The sequence below is a fragment of the Podarcis gaigeae genome (assembly GCF_964106915.1).
Source record: "Podarcis gaigeae genome assembly, chromosome: 16".
Classification (NCBI taxonomy): domain Eukaryota; kingdom Metazoa; phylum Chordata; class Lepidosauria; order Squamata; family Lacertidae; genus Podarcis; species Podarcis gaigeae.
Genome location: NC_139693.1, coordinates 17,049,639 through 17,071,878, shown reverse-complemented (window position 1 = coordinate 17,071,878; position 22,240 = coordinate 17,049,639). Strand labels below are relative to the sequence as shown.

Sequence of the window (22,240 nt, the reverse complement as noted above, 5' to 3'; positions counted from 1 at the left end):
AAAATAACTTTCTGACAGCAAGAGCTATTCAGCAGTGGAACCGACTCCCACGAGAGGTGGAGGTTTTCAAACAGAGGTTGGGTGGCCATCTGTCATGGATGCTTTAGCTGAGATTCCTGCATTGCAGGCAGTTAGACTAGATGAACCTTGGGGTCCCAACTCTAAGATTCTGTGAAGAAATCCAGAGCCTGTGTTCATCCTCTGAGGCCCTTCTTCAACTGCCCCCTCTACAAAATGTCTGGAGGGTGGCAACATGAGAATGGGCCCTTTCTGCAGTGGATCCCCACTTGTAGAGTCAGCGGCGGAGGAAGCCACTCGAGCGCCTGGGGCGGCGCACCTAAGGGTGGGGCGCACCGTGGGGCCTCGGGAGTCTGCCTGCCTCCTTCCACTCAGCCACTCTACAGCTGGGAGAAGGGAGGAAGCGGGCAAACCATTTGGGCAGCGCAGAGCCTGCGTGCGCAGAAACCACCGCATCTCTCCCAGGAGAGACGTGAAGGCCCCGCAGTGAGTCCCACCCAGCATTTTGTCACCCCCCTGAGTGGTGACACCTGGGGTGGCGTGGACCTACTGCACCTCATTCCTTCACCACTGTGTAGAGTACTCTCCCCAGGGTGGCTCACCTGGCACCTCCATTACATATCTTACATTACATATCACCTGGCACCTCCATTACATTATCTCCAAGCTGAGAAACCTTTCTACACCGCAAGAGAAGGCCTGGATCAGTTGGCAAATCTTAACCCACACTGAATCCCATTTTCAGGTCGAAAGCTCAGGTCTCCCTGTGTTATGTACTGAGTTGAATAGGATCCAAAATGCAGCAGTCTGATTGGTCCTAGAACAATAGGATTCAGAATGCAGCAGTCTGATTGGTCCACAGGAGCCAACCAATCCATCTCCAGGTGGAAGTGAATCCACGACCTGATTGGCCTACAGGAGAATCCCAGAATGAGCCAATCACGTGGGGCCCATTGTGTAAATAATGTATATAAAGCAGACATTCTGGGGGAACTTCCATTCCTCCTCACCACTATGAGCTGAATAAAGAGCATGAAATCCACTCTCGACTCCGAGTATATTTCACCCCGATAACATAAATTCATGAGACATCCCATTTCCAACTCCCCCACAGCATCATTTCAAGCTAAGGAGGCCAGACATCTGGTGAACCCATTCAGCAGGACAGCCTCCATGTGGCTCTGAGCCATCAGGGGACGCTCCAAACACCCACCAGCAGCTATGGCGGCTGCACACAGAGGCTCTTCTTGAGTGCCTCTGTGTTTCATGTGATCTTTGGACCCAGTTCCCTGGCCACCCTTAATGGCAGCATATGGAAGTCTGGCATATACTGTACTGAATTTCTTCTCCATCTGTCAATTATTCTCAAGTGCACGAGTGCTGCCAACAGTTCCCTTTTGTTCTTTTGTTCTTTAACAAGTCCAGCGGATGTGCAATTGGGGAAATCAATGGTGCAGCTTGGAATTTCCCTTTCTGATTCAGGACTTGACGCAGGACACCAGAGAAGAGGTGGAAGCTGCCTCGGAGGAAAGGCAGAAATGAGCAACAGGGGGCTGTTTTTAGACCTGCATTTAGGCCTCAAGGGTGTGGTAGGGGAAGACAGATTTTTTAGGTACTACAATTTGTCAGGAAATCATTGCCTGTTTCATTCCTTAGATCCTTGGCCTCAAAGCCAAAACCTTCATTCAAATAGTCTCCCCGCCCCGCCCCCCCCCCGCCACTAGAAAAGAAACGCTGAATGTTTCAGCACATACCCTAGTCTCTGTAAAAAATTCCATTCAAAATCGCCCCTTAGAGATATATCTAGAGATGCTTAAGGAATCATCTTTATCATCATGATCATCACAACGATTTCAGTTTATTACCTGGGTTATTGACCACTAGGTTCTAATGTTATGAGAGGAGGAAAAGCTTTTCTCTAACCACTTTCTCCATGCCATGTGTAATTTTATAAACTTCTATCATGTCACTTCTTTTTTGCCTTTCCTCTAAATTAAAAAGTCCCAAACGTGGCAACCTTTCCTCATGGGAAAGAGTGGCTTCATCACTTTGATCATGTTGGTGGCCTTTTTTCTGAAACCTTCTCCTGCTCTACAATATACTTTTGGAAGGGAGGTGTCCAGAACTTCACATAGTATGCCTAGTGCAGTCGCAGCATAGATTTATATAACGGCATAATGATATTGGCAGTTTTATTTTTCAAATCCTGTCCTAACGATCCCTAGTGCAGATCATTTTCAGAGTTGGAGCACACTGGGGTCAGCAGACCCCAATGTTTTCCCAGGACAGACATCGAGCTAACCAGCCTGTAATTTCAAAGGATCCCTCCAGGCTCCTTTTCTAAAACTTGGTGTTGCACTGTCTTCTTTCCAGTCCACAGGTGTGGAGGCTCATCTGAGGGACCAAGTTACATATTTTTGTTAGAAGATTAGGAAATTCACGTTTGAGTCCCAGGGTGGATTCCATCCGGACTTTTGTCAGTTTTCATTGTGCCTGTTAGGCCTAGATTCATCTCATCACCTCTATCTGCCTCAGTTCCTCAGACTCCCTTCCTGCACAAGTTGTTAGTTCAGGCACTGGGAATCTGCCCTAGATTTTCCACTATAAAGATGGATGCAAAGAATTCCCTCAATTTCCCCCCCAACCTGTGAGAGGGTACAGGCATACTCCACTCCCTTACGTCTTGGCATTCAAAGTGCTAATTTGCCTCCCTCCTTTGGAGCAATATAACCGCCCCCCCAAAAAAAATATATTTGTAGACAGAACGCGCCGAAGACAATTTGCTCCCTGTGGTGGAGCAGGAAATCCTTCACACACCACTCACCGCCCATCAAATTGCAGTGTCAAAGGCTAGCCAAGTTATTTTGGAACCTGAGGCCTAAAGATAATCCCATCAGCATATCTTCCCCTCCCTGGCAGCAGTAAAAATGCAGCACACTTTTATGAAATAATAACATGTTAAAATTTAAAAAGTAAGCAGCAAGTAGTCTGCCCTTCCATGACACTGGAAATTAGCTGCCTGAGTCAGTCAGCTCACTTTGTCTAATAGTAGGGCTGGCCCTGGAAGGACATGTCTTCCCTCAGGTTTCTGGATAATTGAACAAGAGGCTGAGGCCGTGGTTTTAAGCTTCCACGTACGTGTAAGTTTTGGTGACAATCTATAAAAAAGAGAGGAATGGTCATATTCAAAACAGCTATTGCAGGTTAGGTTTAACCAGCCTTGACTTACCATTTCTGCCCCTGAGCTGTGTACTGAAGGACTTTGTACCCAAACTGGGCTTCCTGTGGGCCACGGAAGATCTGAGGTCTTTTCACATCAATGTTAAATGGAGTTCCAAACCCTTGAATGATAGAGAAATTGAGAGCATTTTTACAAATATATATACACTTACATTACTTACATTACTGTCACCTGATATGTGGTTTTTATTGTGAGATGCTTTTAATACTCAAATGAAAAGGCAGGATAGAAATCTGTTTAAATAAATAAATGATACAGATTTGACCCATTAAGTGACACATATTAAACATATAATTATATAAATGACACCTTTTTTGCCCTCGTGATGTTTTTTTCTACTGTCGGTGCTTGTTGTATTGATACTGCTTTGAAGTCTGTTTTGCTATCTGTTTTTGGTCTGCGTTATATTTCATGATTTTGTTCACCGCTCTGAGCACTTCCTGTTGAGAACGGTGTAAATAATAGTGATAATTATGGAGATCTCGGGGATTGCAATACCTTAGCTTTCATAAGAATGAAGGTCACTAGAGACGCTGTAATACAGTATATGATTTTATTTATACATACGGGCCGAGTATAAAATTGAAAGGCTCACAGCATTAACACACCCACATACACTCCAACCGGCCACCATTAGGTTTGGGAGCAGGGGCTCCCCAATGCCATCGCTCTGGATTCTCACAGCAAACAAAATCTTTATGTCTTCCCAGCTCCACCTGCAGATTAGACTAGTCCTCCTTCTTTCACACGCACTTCCACTTTGAGGTGTGCTCAGTACAAACGTCACTATTCCGCACCGGGGTGGGAAATACAGCTTGGATTGAGAAAATCTGGCCAAAATGTATCATGAGCAGAAGGTCATGCAGAGGATGCATAACCCACAAGAACTTTAATGGCAAACTGAACGGAAAAAGATGCTGTGTGGCAGGCTGCAAACAGCACTCCAGAACTAGAACCAATAACCCATGGCCTGAGTGAGAGTTGACTCAGGCATTTCTTAGTAAGGTAAGCTAGAAGGGCCAATATACACTATGCTGGCTAGGGAAGGTACATATTGGCTAGCACTCAGGCCCTCACCAATACATAGGAGTGTGTTGACTTATATTATTTATAAGGTAACCCAAGCATTACTGAACCACTTTTCTATCTGACATCCTCCAAATTGTCTCATGGAAACATTAAAACACACACACACACACACACACACACACACACACAGAGTCAAAATATTACAAAATTACCCCAAAAAACCAAGCAATAAAAGAGTAATAAAATAAACGTCAACAAGACACATATTCCACAGGCAGAAAAAAATACACTGTAAAAAGACTCTTTACAAAACCCCAAAGAAGAAAGGGTTTACGTCCTCAGGAAGGGATTTCCAGAGCCAAGGTGCCACCACAGAGAAACCCCTGCTGCTCATACTCATCAAGCTAACCTGAAATAGGGTGTGAGTTGGAACTTCCTCTGAAGACCTTAATGGCAGTGGAGGCTAGACCACTGGGACAACTGCGACATCTCTCCCACTGAAAATGTCAAACAGGGTTTGTTTTTTTAAAATTCCTCCTCCGAAACTCAAAGCCACACACTACTTCTTGTCCCACATATGTTTTATACTTCCTTGAAGTTACAGAGGCATTTTTGTCCATCTTCTGTTCTCTGGCCAATCTCTGCATCACTCAGCCAGTCCTAATCCAGAAATATAGCTAGAGGTCCTTCCTATCTGTTTCAAAACCAGAAAACCAGAAAAGCTCTTACTCTGTCTGTTGCTATGGGACCTGTTCAACACAGCCACTACAACAGATGTAGGAGATGTCAGGAGATGCTTCAAAAGCAGCCCTCTGTGCTTGCATTAGCCTATCAGAATCATACACTGCTTCTGAGCATGCTCAGAGCTGTTTCCTTGAAAGGTGCAACCCCATAGTCACCTTTGACTGAACTTAACTGCCCAGGGGTCCTTTAACTTTTTTACAGTTGTTTCCTTGAAAGCCAGAAAAACAACAATCCTATTTTGAGGAGCTGGGGAGTGGGGAGGGTTTAGTTTTGTACTTGGGGTGTGTGTGTGTGTGTGTGTTACAGATAGGTAGCCGTGTTGGGGGGTGTGTGTGTGTGTGTGTGTGTGTGTGAGAGAGAGAGAGAGAGAGAGAGAGAGAGAGAGAGAGAACAAGCAAGCAATTGTGAGTCTCTTTCTATAGTAAATACCCTTTTTATCATTAAATCACCTGACATTATGAACCCTGTACATGAACAAAGATTATTATGCCACATTTTCAGGACTGAGTCAGGAACTGCAAATATGTTCTGCTATGCTCTAATGTGTCCTGGCTCAAAGGAAATAAATCTCCCCCAGCCCCTGGGTTGGAATTCTTTGTTTTTTGATGGGGGGGGGGGAGAGAGAAATGTTTTGGATAATGAATAGTTAAACTGATTTTCCCCCAGAGGTTTTTTTTGGGGGGTCTGCATGCAACGGGAATAAAATTTTCCTCGCATTTATATCTGTGGGTTTTTTTGGCAATGGGTGAATACATGGATTCAGAAACTTATGTCATCTGATAAGGCTCAATTTCCAAATAAGAGTTGTGGAGTCAATCTTGTCTGAAAATCATACTTGAGCCCTCGCACAGGGACCCTCTTTCCCTCTCCATAGATGTGCAGAGAACCTGGCGGGTTGTTTTTTCAGAGAGGAGGAGACAGTAGCACTCTGCACGTGTAGAACGGCACACTTTCCTAAATAACTGTTTTATAAGTCCTACTGGGATGAAAACGGCAGGGTTAAAAATTGCAGCCCTACCAGGTCAAAATATTTCCAGCAGACACTGCTTGGAATAAGAGAATTGTAGAGTTGGGGGACCCTGAGGATCATCTAGACCAACCCCACCTAAAATGCAGGAAGGAAGAGCAACAAGGGATTTGGAGAGTGAAAGAAAAGAGCTATTCTATATTCACCTATCTCTTGCAGGTAGTGGACCTGGAAGCATCATTTTGGTTACTGTTTGGGGCTGCAGTTTTGAGTGGGGTGTGTGTGTGTTCTTCAATCGTCATCCCTCTCCAAAACTGCACCTCCAAAACTGGATGAACCACTAATTTGGGGGTGGTTTGATACAGCCCTATATGAAAGCAAGCATTATTTCCAGAAAACAGGATCCAAAACATTTTTAGAATATATACCGGTATTTTCCTCTCTTGTGATCAAATTTCAAACTGTAAGCTCCTCACAGGAGGGACCTACCTTATTTTTTGCTTATGATTTCACATATGTGCAGTAATTGTACTAATTCTTAAAAAATTAGTCATTCCATAAACAAACAACTTTGTTGGCTGAAACTTGTTTCTACATGTCGATCACAGGAACTTGGGCTCATGGCCTCACACCAGTGATTCCCAAGGTGAGTCTTACCATCCCCTCGGAGGCCGTGGGATTATTTAGGGGAGAACAAAGAGAAATCGGGGTGCTGGCAGGGTACCATCAGGCTTTGAAAAACTGGTATCACTGGATCATCAATTTTATTCAATTATTTAACTAAATTGTTTTAAATGGATTTTGAATAAATGTGCAATTAAAGTGGTACCTCGAGTTAATAACTTAATTCGTTCTGGGGGTCCATTCTTAACCTGAAACTGTTCTTAACCTGAGGTCGCTGCCGCTGTGCTGCCGCCGTGCGATTTCTGTTCTCATCCTGAAGCAAAGTTCTTAACCCGAGGTATTATTTCTGGGTTAGCGGAGTCTGTAACCTGAAGCGTATGTAACTCGAGGTACCACTGTAATGGCTAGTGTTTTGAAGTTGTTGTTGATAGCCTTCTCTTCCATGAATTTGTCCAATCTTCTTTTAAATCTATCCAAGATGGAGCCCATCACCACCCCCTGTGGGAGCAGATTCCATAGTTTAACTGCACGCAGTGGAAGGACTTCCTTTTATCCGCCTTAATCTTCCAACATTCCACTTAACTGTCAAGTGTGGGAGTTCCCCTCACCCTTCGGTAGCTCACTGATAAGAATTAACGAGCAGTTGATAGATTTATAGTCCTTTTATTACAGCATCATGTTGCAGGCACACACAGAAACCTTATGCAAGATCAGTTGCCTACTCTGAATCCTCCTTCTGACTTCCGCAGCAAGGAGCGCGCCAATGGGAAGTTCCTCCCCCTCTCAGCCTCCTATGTTCTCTGATACGTTTGGACCTCTGAGTCCCTGGGGAGGGGGGTTTCCACACACTCTCAGTTGATGTGTCTCCCAGCTGCCCCCTCCCTTCTGGATCTCTTGTCATTATCTCATAGCTGGGTAACTCCTCCCTAATCTGTTCAGCTTCTGTGTCTATGTATGCCTCTCTCTCTGCTTCTGAAAATGCTGGAGGTGGGTGGGTGGGTAGGTGTATTCCCCCTCCTCTTCTGAGAGGAATTGATCTGCCTGCAACTGCATTCCCCAATCTTCAGATCCAGACCATTCCTTGACGTTAACTGAATGTCCACGGGTTTGTGGAACCAAGGGGGTGGTTGCTCAAAACAGTTTGGGAACTACTCTCTCACACAAAGCAGCCATCTGCCTGCTTTGCATCTCCTAAACTTACGGCCATGTTGTTGGGAATGTATGTGCTGAGGAGGGGTGAGATTTATTTGCTCAAGAAGAAGAAAAACGATCTAATGTTTGCAGCTGCTAAAACAGCAACCCACCCACCGCAGTCCGCCATGGCACAGCCTTATGAGCCAAAATTCCAATCCAACTTTCACAAAGTTCCCAACAAATTTCGTCCGTTTCAAGTTACCGGCACAATCCCACATCCGCTCCGCTCAGCGAACGCACTCTGGAGGGAAGGGAAGGCCAGGAGCAAACGTGGGCCAGTATTTGAAATTTGGACAGAGAGTTTATCTTGGCCCTGCAAGAACATTGTTTACCCTTCTGGCTGGCTCAGAAAGACTTCTCTGTTCTCCTCTGGCAGGTAGTCGTTATAAGAAAAATTAAGCTGCGCCTGAGAATCTGTTTTCAGCCCTGCAGCCCAGGTGCATTTGAGACAATAGTAAAAATGGCAGTGTTCCTGATCGTGTGCAGAGTGCCTCACTTTCCCCCTTGTCTCTAGCCATGGATCACTGTTTTACACACATCTGATATCAGGGTAAAGGCAGTGGTTTAATTTGTAAAATGGAGGGGAAGACCCCTGAATGATATTTATCTCTGCCGGTAAGGAGATGTTGGAGGCCAGCAAATCCACTTGCACATCACTATCTGACATTATTCTTAGTAGAAGTAGTATTTTGTTAAATTGGAAGTATTAATTTATGCTGTAGTAATTTTGTTTGTTTACCTTATGATAGAATGGTTATGTTGTTTATTGGTCCTGTGTATTTGATTTTGTAATTTTTGTATATTGATTTCCTCTGTTTATTTTTATTACTTTGTTCCCAGCTCCAGGATCGAAAACATTCAATAAAGAGTGAGCTATAAATACTGCCAATAAATAAATAAATGACCTGAAGCCTACAGAGCAACCATACTATCTTATGAATGTAATCCTGCTCTCCAATTGCTGCAGTTACTCCGTGGCAAAGGAAACACACTCTTACACGCTGGAAACCTGGGCTTAGCCAACAATACATACATAGCTGATTGTTGGAGGTCCTTCATACGAATCGTACAAATTGCTTTCCATATGAAAATGAGTATTAATGTCCCTAGCATTCTGCCTGGGGCAAAGGATAACATGGAAGCTGTCGAAATCTATTTGTTGGAAATAAGTGTGCCAGTGTTTTGCTTTTGTCAGCAAGGAAGGAAGGAAAAACAGAAGCAGGTAGCGTCAAAGTCATCATCGCCAGTATCTGAGGGAACGATTTCCAGAAACGGAGGTCAGCAGCAATAGTCCTGCCCTCCCAACGGCAGCTCAGAATCTGGCAAAGCCCCGGAAAAAAGAGCAAAGCGTTTCCTGGCTCGCAAGTGGATGTGTATGGAAAGGGTGTCGCCTCTGTCTGTTGCCTCTCACACAATGGCACCTCTGTCTGTCCCTGCCCCAGATTCCAAATGCCAAACGGAAACAAGCAAAGCAATCATGGACTGGTAGAAGCTGAAATATATATATCTCATATCATAAATTGCGGTTTCTTACTTATGGAGAATGTGCCCAGCAAACCTCCACTACAAGTTCAAAAGCAAACCTTGCTGTTTGTACCGTGTAGTTTGGCCTTTGCCAGATGTTTTGGACTCTTAACAGGGGCTGATTGGAGTTGTGGTCCGAAACATCTGGAGGGCACCAGGCTGGCTGGTGTAGTTCAACTACTGGTGGTGAGGGGAGGGAATCCAAAAGTCTAGACTCTAAGGCTCTGCTAACACTGCCCTTTACTGGGAATGTGAGCACAGTCTTAAGAGTCTAGACTTTTGCATTCACTCTGGACACTCACTGCATTCCCACTGCTGTGTTTTTAAAAAAACCTGCATTCACACGATGTTATCCAGAATTCAGGTGTGCGCCCTATACTTTGCTGTAATGTTGGATACATTGTTTCTCATACCGATTTAGGGGTTCCAGACCTCCAGGTCTGAGCTGAACATCTCCAGGTGTGCCTGCTCCCCTCCAGGTGGCAGGTGGAGGTCTCAAATCTCCAGGTGGGTGAGGGGGCATTTAATAAATAGATCTATTAAGAAGACCGTGCATGCATCTTGCAAGCTTCGGCCCAACAGGAGCTGGCTGCAGATTGTAGCATAGACACTCCGGGAGTAGAAGGTCGGTCCTCCTTTGCTCCCTCCTCCGCCGTCCCTATTCAGGTCTCTTCAGGGCCTGCCCTGTGACATCACCAGGTGCTGCCCCTAGATCTCAGGTTTGGGCCCTGAAATCTCAGGGTCTGGGAGGCTCCTAATGTGGAGTCCTGAAGCCATTCCTAATTCATCTCTCTAGGGATAGGGTCTTTGCATAGGTTCAGCGCCGGCCCTACAATTAGGCAGAGTGAGGCATCTGCTTCAGGTGGCAGATGCTGGGTGGAATGGCGATGAGGTGTGGGAGGGCAGAGCAGTCATAATTTGCTGTCACCACTGCCATCCCTGATGTTAGTGATATGTGTGTGTGTGTGTGTGTGTGTGTGTGTGTGAGAGAGAGAGAGAGAGAGAGAGAGAGAGAGAGAGAGACTGGAAAAAGGATACTGCTAGACTTTTTTTTTTGTTAGATTGCTGTCTTTTTGCCAATTTAAAATACCTTTTTTTAAAAAAAAGGTACCAGGGTCTTTCTCCTCACAAATCCCAAACTTTTGGTCTCCTCCTTGCTTCTCAGAGATCTCACATAAGCAGTCAAAATTGCTTATTTTCTCCTGTGGTGGGTGTAGCAAAAGCATGTCAAAGGAATCATAGCCCACAAGCATATTTTAGGAAACACCAATTAAAGGGGGCGAATTCAAACCAATCCGTCTTGCCTTTGTCTTGGAATATTGAAAGAATCCTTATGGCTAGAGATGGGACACAACGTCTTTATTGAGTTTGCCTTTAAAGGCAAACTTACCAAATTTACATTTTTGTTAAATAATGCACAAACCGAAACACAGCCGGCCTTCAAAATTCGACTTCTCTGAATTTTGCAGTGCAGTTCTCCAACAAAGGAATGTTTGCAAAAAATGCACGTATTAGGTAAAAGTATGTATGCATGAAAATGAACATATTAGTGAAAATAACGTACAAAAATGCACCATATTAGGAGAAATTGCTTTCAAAAACATTAAAGTGCATACAAAAATATGTTTATTTGGAGAAATCCACACTCATTCTCACAGCTCTGAATTTTGCAATGCCAAGTAATGTGCAATGCAAAGAAAAGTAGGCTATATAGTACTGAAAATAAGATACTAAAGATTAAACATTATAGAGGGTTGCTTTGCAAAAAAATATGAGTGTATTAGGTAAAATTGCATACAAATGTGTACACTGGGGGAAATTCACACTTAAATTTTCATTAGGACTTTGTGTTTCTTTTTTAAATCACCCTAAACTTACGCGGAAATGTGAATAACGGAATTTAAGAATGGAAAAATGAGAAACCGAAATTTGCAGATTCACCTATCCCTATGTTCTTCCAGCAGCTAATAAGTCCAAGGAACAGTTATAGGCAGTTCAAACACATTACATTGTTGGCGCAACTGCTTTTGGAATACTGTGGACACTTCTGGTCACCTCTCCTCAAAAAGGATATTGCACAGTTGGAAAAAGTTCAGAAAAGGGGATGGAGCGAATCCCTTTGTGAAGAAAGGTTGCAGTGTTTGGGGGCTTTTAATTTTAGTGAGAACGCGAGTATGAGGTGACATAACAGGTGAGTAGAAAATTACACTACGAGTCAAGAACATACAACGAAGCTGGATCTCAGAAGATTCGGAACAAATAAACAAACGTTCTTCTCCATGCAGCACACAGTTAAACTATGGAACTCCCTCCTACAGGAGGAAGTGATGGCCACCAACTTAGATGGCTTTGGAAGAGGATTGGACTAATTCATGGAGGAGGAAGAGGAGGAGGTGACTATTAATGGCTACTAGCCAGGATGGCTATGCTCTGCCTCCACGGTCAGAGGCGGTACAGTGGTACCTCAAGTTACAGACGCTTCAGGTTACGGACTCCGCTAACCCAGAAATAGTACCTCGGGTTAAGAACTTTACCTCAGGATGAGAACAGAAATCGCACGGCGGCAGCAGGAGGCCCCATTAGCTAAAGTGGTACCTCAGGTTAAGAACAGTTCAGGTTAAGAACAGACCTCCGGAATGAATTAAGTTCTTAACCCGAGGTACCACTGTAATGCTTCTTGATACCAGTTGCTGGAAACCACAAGAAGGACGGGACAGGGGTCTTTTGCTCTGTGTTTCCCAGATGAAGTATCCGGTTGGCCACTGTGGGAACAGGATGCTGGGAGAGATGGGCCATTGGCCTGATCCACCAGGCTCTTCTTAAGCTCTTAATTTCTTTTAGGTTTCACTTCCCCAAGTCTTCATCCCCATCTGGAAAAGAAAATGAGCTTTTGTGCGCTTCTTTCCCCCAGAGCTTGTGTGGGGTAGTGACATAACAGTTTACTCACTAAGGGCAGCATCCAATTCACTCTTCCACCAGAACAAGGATTTCACAGTGGAAAGAATCAATAAAAGTATTGGTTCTTAAAACTCATTTTTCACAGAGCAAGAGAAAATTGGTAGGTGGGGTGGGTCTTAGAGGACCATGTAAAGTTCTTTTTTATTCTATCCATCAAGACGCCTAACTCAGTACAGTGGTACCTTGGTTCCCGAATGGCTTAATTGACAAACAAGTGGGTTCCCGAACACCGCAAAGCGTAAGAGTTCCAGTCTGCGAACGTTTCTCAGAAGCCGAACATCCATTTCGGCTGTCGGAATTGTTTCCAGAGCCTTGGTTTGCAAACGTTTTGGAAGTCGAATGGACTTCCAGAATGGATTGAGTTTGAGAACCAAGACACCACTGTATTTTAATACAGTGGTACCTCGGGTTACATATGCTTCAGGTTACAGACGCTTCAGGTTACGGACTCCGCTAACCCAGAAATAGTACCTCAGGTTAAGAACTTTGCTTCAGGATGAGAAAAGAAATTGTGCGGCGGCGGCAGCGGCAGCAGCGGGAGGCCCCATTGGCTAAAGTGGTGTCTCAGGTTAAGAACAGTTTCAAGTTAAGAACGGACCTCCGGAATGAATTAAGTAATCAGAGGTACCACTGTAGCTGTAATCTTGTGTTTTTTTCTAATGCAACTGATTTCTCTGTTTCTTTGAGCAAAATTCTCTGACGTGGGGGTGTAATGTTTGTCAACATTAGCCTTGAGTCAAGTCCATTGTTCATCCTTCTCTCTATTTAGACTTGAGGCCGGCAGATTTAATTTATTTTGCTACACTTAACCCCCCCACCTTTCACAGGAATACAGGAAGCTGCATAACACTGACTCAGACCTATGGTCCATCTAGCCCAGTATTGTCAGCACCGGCTGGCAGAAACTCTACAGCTTTTCAGGCAGGGCCAGGATTAGCAATACTTAACACTGGCAAAGTACAATATGAGAGAAGAATCCCAGAATCCTTTGCAACGTTTCAAGGACTTGCTGTTTTTCAAAGCCTTAGCATTGTCAATAGATTTGGAGGGTGGGAATGGGGGAGTGGAGAACAAGATGATCTGGTGGAATAAATGCGAACCAAAGCTACCTCTCCCCCCCCCCAGCTTGTAGGAAGCTTCATAAACAAGCCTGCTAAATCACAATGGGTGTTGCAAAAGGAAGGCTCTCAAGAAGCCTGCAATATCCATTCATAAAAATAAAAAATAAGCTGGTTAGCAGCATCTCCAGAGCTGGGAGTGGTCCAGAAATAGTCAACAGAGAGAAAGAGTAAGGCGTGGGAGGGAAAGAGGAAAAACAGATTGTAGGGACCGGAGGAGGGTGGGAGATTTGCTTGAATCATGTCCTTGAGATGGAGAATGTGGAGGAAAGGGCTATCGATAGCTATTAGGCACAATGGCTGTGCTCTGCCTCCATCACTGAAGGCAGCAATGCTTCTGAATATCAACTGCTGGAAACCACAGGAAGAGAGAGGGCTCTTGGGCTTGGCTCCTGCTCGCAGATTTCCCATTGGGGTATCTGGTTGGTCACTGGAAGAACAGGATGCTGGACCTTTGGCCTGATCCAGCTGCCTCTCCTTACGTTCTTATGAGTGTGGCTGAAGTGGCCCTGCCTGTGTCTCACCTGGAACACTTCCTGCAATCAAATCCTTACAGAAAAAAATCCTCCTACACAGAAAACCAGCATAATATGTGGTGGTGGCGGCGCTGGGAGTCTAGCCTTGCGATGCTAGTTGTTGAAAAGCTTAATTTCATCCAGTCACATGAGTTCCCGTACACCTGTAATCTGAAGTACAATTACAGGTGAAGTACGATTAGGATTATTGGCTGAGGCTGGAAGCTGGGGAAACAGAGGCATGCCCTGCTCTGTGCTGAATCCAAAGCAGGGGGGGAATGTGGGGGTGTCTCCTAACAACTCTCAGTACCCTGAAGAAACTACACTTCCTAGGATTCTTGGGTGGAAGCCGTAACTGTTTAAAGTGGCATGATATAGCTTTAAATGTATAGGTTGGGAAGGACTCTTGTCTGATAGCCTGGAGAGCTGCTGCCAGTCAGTGTCAACAATACTGGGCTAGATGGGTCAGTAGTCTGGCTAGGGAAAAGGCAGTATTATATATTCAGCGGTCTGTGTTTGCCTGAGCTTGAGCCCGGACTAAGGATTCTGAGCTCCTGTATTCTGATTCGATACAGGATGTCCAATCACAGAACATTTCAGGATTTGGGCCTCTGCCATTGGTCCTTGAACTCTGGGTCGTGATTCGCAGCTTGGAAATTTAAACACCCAATCACGTTGGGAGCAGCCCAGGCTTTCAGAAATGTATATAAGCAGTTGCTTTGCCCCTGTTTCCCAGTCATGTACCATATTTTTCGCCCTATAGGACGCACTTTTCCCCCTCCAAAAATGAAGGGGAAATGAGTGTGTGTCCTATGGGGCGAATGCAGGCTTCAGGAAGCCATCCGCAAGCCTTGCAAGCCCGGCGGGAATTGCCACCGGGCTCGCAAGGCTTGCGGATAGCAGCCTGTTCTGGGGGCTGGGGTCGGGGGAAGCTCGGGCTTCCCCCGCCCCAGCCCTGTGGCTGGTGGGTGGGAATAATTTTTTTTTATTCATTTCCCCCCCCCAAAAAAAAACCGAGGTGCGCCCTATGGGCCAGTGCGCCCTATAGGGGGAAAAATACGGTAGTTCAATAAAAGGTTCTTGTTGTTATCACTGCGTCTTGCATCGTGGGAACCCACCTACACTTCAGGCAGCTTTCCTTTGTTCCCATGTAGTACAAAGCAAGTTCTTACTCCCAGTAAGACGTTATGGGTGCCATTAATGGGTGGAAGAGTGGGAAATGAGATGGATCTGACCCCCAGGGACAAATCCACCTTCAGAAAGTTCTCCTGAACAAGCCCCTCTGAAATGAACAGAAGTTGTGCAAAACTATTGATGTGCAATGTATGTAAGCCCCAACGGGGAAAAAAAGATCTGGGATGATTCCTCCTGATCCCAAGGCTCAAGCAGCCCCTTGGAAATGTAGTTTTGGGGAAACATAGAACAAAGTTATTTTCAGTCCCGATGCAATAAAAGGCAGTGGACGGCTTTGCCAACAAGACCTGATTTCTAAACGTCAATAAAACTTGGCTTCACTGTGTAGGATTGATTTTTATATTCTGCTTTGCAAATCCAACTGGTACCTGCAAGATGCTAGATCTCTGCTATCCAGCAGCTGAGGTTTAGCAAAGTGTATTTTCATGAGAAGCTCCTTTTAACTTAACATGCTCAGGTCTTGCAGAGCTTACATTGTCAGGGGAACCCTACAGTGAAGGCAAAAGTGACCAGAAGCGATGAAGTTCTCATTATAACCAGAGGGAAGGAAATGAGGACCCCTCTTAAAGAGAGGGGAAAAAGGTCTCTCCCACTCAGAGCTGGGAGAGAGCTGGCCGTTCATGTTATCTGGCCAATAGCTATTCCTAGTTAATCTCCCTCCAGGTTCCTTATGTGGTCTCTACGTGAGTTAATCCAAGATTAAATTGGTGACTTTTTATTGTGGACTTTGAAACCATAACATGCTGGGTTACGGCATGGCTGTGCTAGTGGGGGCTGATGTGAGTTGTAGTCCAAAACATCTGGAGGGCACCAGGTGGGCGAAAACTGCTATATACTTTTACGTAGAGCAAGGTAATAATTTTCCACATTTCATTTCCCTCCAACCTGTTTGCAATCCCTGCTTCCCCTCCAAAAAAGATGTGTCTTTATACCTATAGCTCAGGACACCACTTCAGACATGAAGAAGTAGTCTGTGAAAGCTTATGCCGTAATTAATATGTTACTTTTTAAGATGACACAAGATCTCGCCCTTGTCATGACTTTATCTCTCGGGGTTATCCAGTTGTGACATCCTGCTTGGTCAAAGAGGAGTTCCCCTTCTCTCCCCTCAGCAGCGTCTCAGCCCCCTCTCCCAAATCTGGTCCACAGGGTAGGAGAACTCTGGAGCAGATTTGGGTGGCTGGGTGCTGAAGAGGAGAAGAGAGGAAGGGGAGGCCCTGTAACAGCCCAGGGTGTGATGTTGGATCTTGTCCACCACTTCAATACCTTCATTTCTAATGTTAAAATAATGCTTCAGGGCTACCTCACAGTGTTGTCACAGGGATTACTGATAACATGGACGTGAAGCTCTTTGTATGAATGCTCTAAGGCACTGATTTAAACCCAAATCATTATTTTTAAGACAGATCATCAGGACAGAAGAAGAAGGCTACTGGATCAGGGCAGTGGCCCATCTCGTTCAGCATCTCATTGGTGGTAAGGTAACTTAAGGTAAAGGACCCCTGGATGGTTAAGTCCAGTCAAAGGCGACTTTGGGGTTGCAGCATTCATCTCGCTTTCAGGCCGAGGCAGTCGGTGTTCATCCACAGACAGCTTTTCTCGGTCATATGGCCAGCATGACTAAACCGCTTCTGGCGCAACAGGACACCATGACGGAAACCAGAGCGCACAGAAACGCCGTTTACCTTCCCGCTGCAGTGGTACCTATTTATCTACTTGCACTGGTGTGCTTTCAAACTGCTAGGTTGGCAACAACGGAGTGGACCAACAGCTGTCTGTGGAAGACCACAAGCAGCACCCAAGCACAAGAACCCTCTCCCCTTCTGTGGCTTCCAGCAACTGGTATTCAGAAGCATGACTGCCTCCAACCATAGAGAGCATAGCCATTGTGGCTAGTAGCCATTGATAGCCTTGTCCTTCATCAATTTGTCCAGTCTTCTTTTAAAGCCATTCACCTTGGTGGCCACCACTGCCTCCAACTTGAACCTGAGCTTGTGTATTACCTCCTCCCTCCCAACCATTTTCCTTCTGTGCTGTGTCTCTTTCAGATTCTAAGCCTGAAGGCAAGGACTGCCTCTTTTGTAGTGGTTTGTAAACCACTCAGAGAGCGGTTTTTTGCTGATGAGCCAGCTTTTAAAAAAAATATGAAATGCTTAAAATAAAAAGATTTAAAAACAACTTCTATTCCTACCATTTGCAGAGAGGCTAAGCCAAAGGAAGGCACAAGGAATTTTGAATGGCTGGTTGCACAATCAATCCATTGCAGCATGATTGAGACATGGTCTCCCCTTGGGTCAGTTCTGCTTTCCTCCCACTCAGGAGCCCTTAATGACATCCAGTAAACCTGTATCTTAATAGAGCTGCCCCCCTTCCATTCTCCAGTTCTCTCCTAACTTCAGGATAATTATTCAGCCATCTAGCCTTTCCGTCTTTTAAAATGGGCTTAAATATTCTGGAATAAGGGTACCTGGTAGCAGGAGAAGGAAGAGGTAGCAGGAGCAGCTGTATGGCCCCATCATTATCACTCCAGTCAGAATCCGCACTAGTAGCAGGACGTCCCAAAAGAAAACCGAGGCTGTTTGGACATTTGGACCCTCGCCTCAGCAGCTGAGTGGTGGCGTTTGCAGAAGCAGCAGAGCCTCAAAGGTTACACTGTCTTCTGCTGGCCTCTCTCGTACACCACCAATTTTTTTTTTCCTTTCCCTCCTTCATCTCGGGAAAAAAGTTCCAATTGGCTGCTAAAAATAAATTAGACGTTCAGCCTTCCCTCTGTGCTCCTTCCTTCGTCATGTAGATGCAACTCGCTTAAAAAAAGAAAAAGAAAAAAGAGAGGGAAGGGGAAAGTTATTTATTTTAAAAGATACCAAAATCACAAAGTAGAAAATAACCCAAATTATATGCCAGAAAATGGAGAGAAAATTGCTCATATTTTGTGGGTGAACCATGGTGATAAAAAGCTGTAAGAGACCAAGAGTCACTGTCTGATATTCTTTAAGTTTTAACCATCTCTGACAGTACACAGAGTGCAATTATTTTACTGCTGAATAAGCACAGCCGATTCTCCCACCTGAGACATTCCAGGAGCAGAAAGCGCCAACTTCCCTGGCAATGATCTTCAATGACACTCTTCATTTTTATAGACAAACATTTCCTATTGTTGTTGATTAATTATTAGTTTTATTAAAGTAGTTGACACACTTCTCTGACATTTCACTCCAAGCATGAGTCTAGCCCTGGAACTTGATGGCAATGCCAACCCTGGTCTCAGCCCTGGAACGTGGGATGGAATAATTAAAATGAGTTAGCCTCTGAATGTATGTAGAGTGCAATTTCTCCAAAACCACAGCCATTCCCTAAACATTCGTGAAAACAAGGATCAGGGCCTCTTGATAGACTTCAGGGGACGCTTGTCCCAGTGTCACCAATGCCACAATACAGTGGTACCTTGGGTTAAGTACTTAATTCGTTCCGGAGATCCATTCTTAACCTGAAACTGTTCTTAACTTGAGGTACCACTTTAGCAAATGGGGCTTCCCGCTGCCGCCGTGCGATTTCTGTTCTCATCCTGAAGCAAAGTTCTTAACCTGAGGTAATATTTCTGAGTTAGCAGAGTCTGTAACCTGAAGCGTATGTAACCCGAGGTACCACTGTACTTAAGACTGGAACTCACAGACTGTGGAACTCATTCCCACAGCAACTTGGATGGCTTTAAAGCAGGATGGGACAAATTAATGGAAGAGAAGGCTATCAATGGCTATGAGCCATGGTGGTTATGCTCTGCCTCCAAAGTCAGAGGCAGCAATGCTTCTGAAAACCAGTCACTGGGTACCCTAGGAGCAGGGAGAGTTCTTGTGCTCAGGTGTTGCTTGCAGGTTTCCCACAGGCATGTCAGCCACTGTGAGAATAGGATGCTGGCCTAGATGGGCCACTGGCCTGATCCAGCAAGCTCTTCTTATGCTCGATGCAGTTGAATCAGTAAAAGGCAACATTTGTGTGTGTGTTTTTCGGTTTCCTTCCGCTTGTAAAGCTTTGCCGTTGCCCTGGAGCTGCAAATTCCTTTGTGGTAAGAAATTAAAAGGTTTGTGTGGAAAGCGAGTAGGAGCTTTGAGCTACCAAAACCCCGAATTAAGGACTCCTTGTCAGCACAGTGGGGCATGGGAGCGGCCTCCCAAACCGAGCCACTCCTTGCCAAAGTGGTCCAATCTGAGCAGGAACTTTGAAACATTTGTTGAAGTGAAGCCATTTGCCTTCTGCTTGAAGCCCTCGGCACTCAATGGAGCAGCAATCCAGGCTGGATCTAGGTTTTGAGCGGGCCGAGGACAAGATGCTCTCTCAGTACTGCCCGAGGACACCCCATCCACCTTGGCACTGTCACAACGGCCCATTCACTTGACCTGCTTTGCCTCTGGGCCCAATCCACCAGAGGGTAAGGAGTGAGCCGCTGGTGGCTCCTTCCTCTGGCTCCTTCCATGGCTTGCTCCCCTGGAGAGGGCAAGTGAACAGCTGGCAGCAACAGTGATGGGCAGCAGCAGGCCAAGGAGGCTCCAGGGATTAACTAGGAGGCCCCTGCCACGCCCATGTGCCTGGCAGTGCCAACCTCGTTGGCAATTGCACTTATTGACTTCAGCAGGAGAACATGCAGCCCTCGGGCCGGTCTTGGCCAACTGGGGGTTCAGTTAGGCCCACAAGACCCAACCCCCCCCCCAAAAAGCACACCCATCAGCTCATATCACTGGTGAATCCTGAATATTTATATTCTGAAGACACAAAATGCCAAATTTTCCATAGGTGCTTAAGGGCACAGGCCAGATTTGCCTCGGAGCAAATTGAGACATTTAGTGGATTTGCAGTGCATCTTGGATTTGAAAGAAGGTGCTGGGCAGCCATGACCTTCACACTCTTCCTGTCCTGCCAACTCCAGGGATAGACAGATGGGTCATGGGGACCCATCATGGATAGGTCATTCATTCCTGAGGGTGCAGCTCCCCCTGGTGGACAAACACACCCACAGCCCCCATTGCTGTGCCCTCTTTCCGAAATAAGTACAGTGGTACCTCGGGTTAAGTACTTAATTCGTTCCAGAGATCCGTTCTTAACCTGAAACTGTTCTTAACCTGAAGCACCACTTTAGCTAATGGGGCCTCCGGCTGTCGCTGCGCCGCCGGAGCACGATTTCTGTTCTCATCCTGAAGCAAAGTTCTTAACCCGAGGTACTATTTCTGAGTTAGCGGAGTCTGTAACCTGGAGCGTATGTAACCTGGAGCGTATGTAACCCGAGGTACCACTGTATAGAAGTATAGAAGCAGAGTATATTTAATATGGGGGAGAAATGGGAATATTTCTGGCTCACAGTTAGGTGAGCTTTTCTGGACATCCACCTGTCTTTCCTGTAATAGTCTTGGTTTATATCTTTATTTTAAATTGTCTATACACACTGTATTTCCCCCCCTCCTTTTTATTTACATACTTACTGTTAGCTGAAGAACACTACTCAGGGCAAGTGGATAGAACAATGCTTTTATAATGTTTTTAACTGTAACTGCCTATAAAGATGGTTTAATTGCAATTATTTTTTAGATTTTTTTCTCTCCCTTTGCTTGTTTTTAAATTATGTAGAAGTTTGCCGTGCTGGGCAACTCCTGAAGGAAAAGCCTGATATAAATTCAATAAACAAAACACATGGGGGGGGGATTTTTAACTCCTTTTGCTTAAAACTTTTGCTCAGAAAAAAATCCCCAAATTTATAGTTTGACAGCAAAAAAGCAATGTGCTTTACAAATTTGCTATAAATTTGTGAATTTTTTTCTGAGCAAAAATAAAATAAATGCAAACCCAGCCAGATGGGTGGGGTATAAATTATATGATGATGATTTGTGTGTGTACAGTGTGTATGTGTACAGTCATACCTCGTGTTGCGTTTGCTTCAGGTTGAGCATTTTCAGGTTGCGTCCCGTGGCGACCCGGAAGTACCGGAAAGGGTTACTTCTGGGTTTCGCTTCTTGCGCATGAGCAGACGTTCAAAATGACATCATGCGCATGCACAGCGAATTGCAACCCTGCACAGACGCAGGTTGCGTTCTGCTCAGGTTGTGAACGGGGCTCCAGAACGGATCCCGTTCACAGCCAGAGGTACCACTGTATCTTCTTCTTCTTCTTTGGCAATCACTTGTGTGTGACCAAGTCTTCCATGAACACCATCTTAACAGTGTGTCTGTAAGTGACTGTGGAGGCCAACTGTGGATCCACACCGTCCTTCCATACTGAGGACATAGGTTTCCAGGCAGGAGTTGATCATGGTGAGGGTTTGCCAAACGTGCCTTCCTCTTAGAACATTTCTCCCTTTCATCCTGAGTTCAAGCATCTTCAAAGTCCATGACACCTTTGGTAAAGGCTGTTCTCCAATTGGAGCGCTCACAGGCCAGTGTTTCCCAATTGTCGGTGTTTACACAGTACTACATTTTTCTAGATTTGCCTTGAGAGACTTTTGTTGTCCACCGGTATTTAGCTTTCCATTCTTTAGTTGGGAATAGAGTAGTTGCTTTGGAAGATGATAGTCAGGCATCCAAATTACAGGACCGATCCAATGAAGTTGATGTTGAAGAATCATTGCTTCGACACTGGTGATCTTTGCTTCTTCCAATACACTGGCATTAGCTCACCTGTCTTCCCAGGTGATGTGTAAAATTTCTTGGAGACACCGTTGATGGAATCTTTCAAGATATTGTAGTTCTAGTTACAGGTAGGTAGCCGTGTTGGTCTGCAGTAGTCGAAACAAAAGAAAAGAAAAGAAAAGAAAAAGAAAAGTAATAATAATAATAATAAATTTCTTTCAGTAGCACCTTAGAGACCAACTAAGTTAGTTATTGGTATGAGCTTTCGTGTGCATGCACACTTCTTCAGATGACTGTGTGTGTGTGTAGGGTGATTATAAAATGGCAGCAAATGCGTAATTATTTCCCCTCCGCCCTCTTTTCGCGCGTTCCTCAAATTATCCCGCCCTTTCGGTTCTCCCAATAACAAGAGCCTCCCTCCTCCATAGAGAAACCGCCGAGAAGCCTAGAGCGCCGCAGCCGTCCTGTTTTTATGGCGCTCCGACCATAGAAAGATCGTCTCC

At 45.2% G+C, this 22,240-nt stretch overlaps 1 protein-coding gene across 1 annotated transcript in view; it reads right to left on the bottom strand.

Moving 5' to 3' along the window:
- Positions 1-17,910, bottom strand: part of ITGA10 (integrin subunit alpha 10) — a 55,181-nt gene extending 37,271 nt beyond the window's left edge. Inside the window, 2 exon segments of the mRNA XM_083716625.1 lie at positions 3,248-3,359; positions 17,594-17,910. Coding sequence (XP_083572751.1) covers positions 3,248-3,359; positions 17,594-17,645 — 164 coding nt within the window. The 5' untranslated portion in view covers positions 17,646-17,910.
- Positions 17,911-22,240: the final 4,330 nt, after the last annotated feature.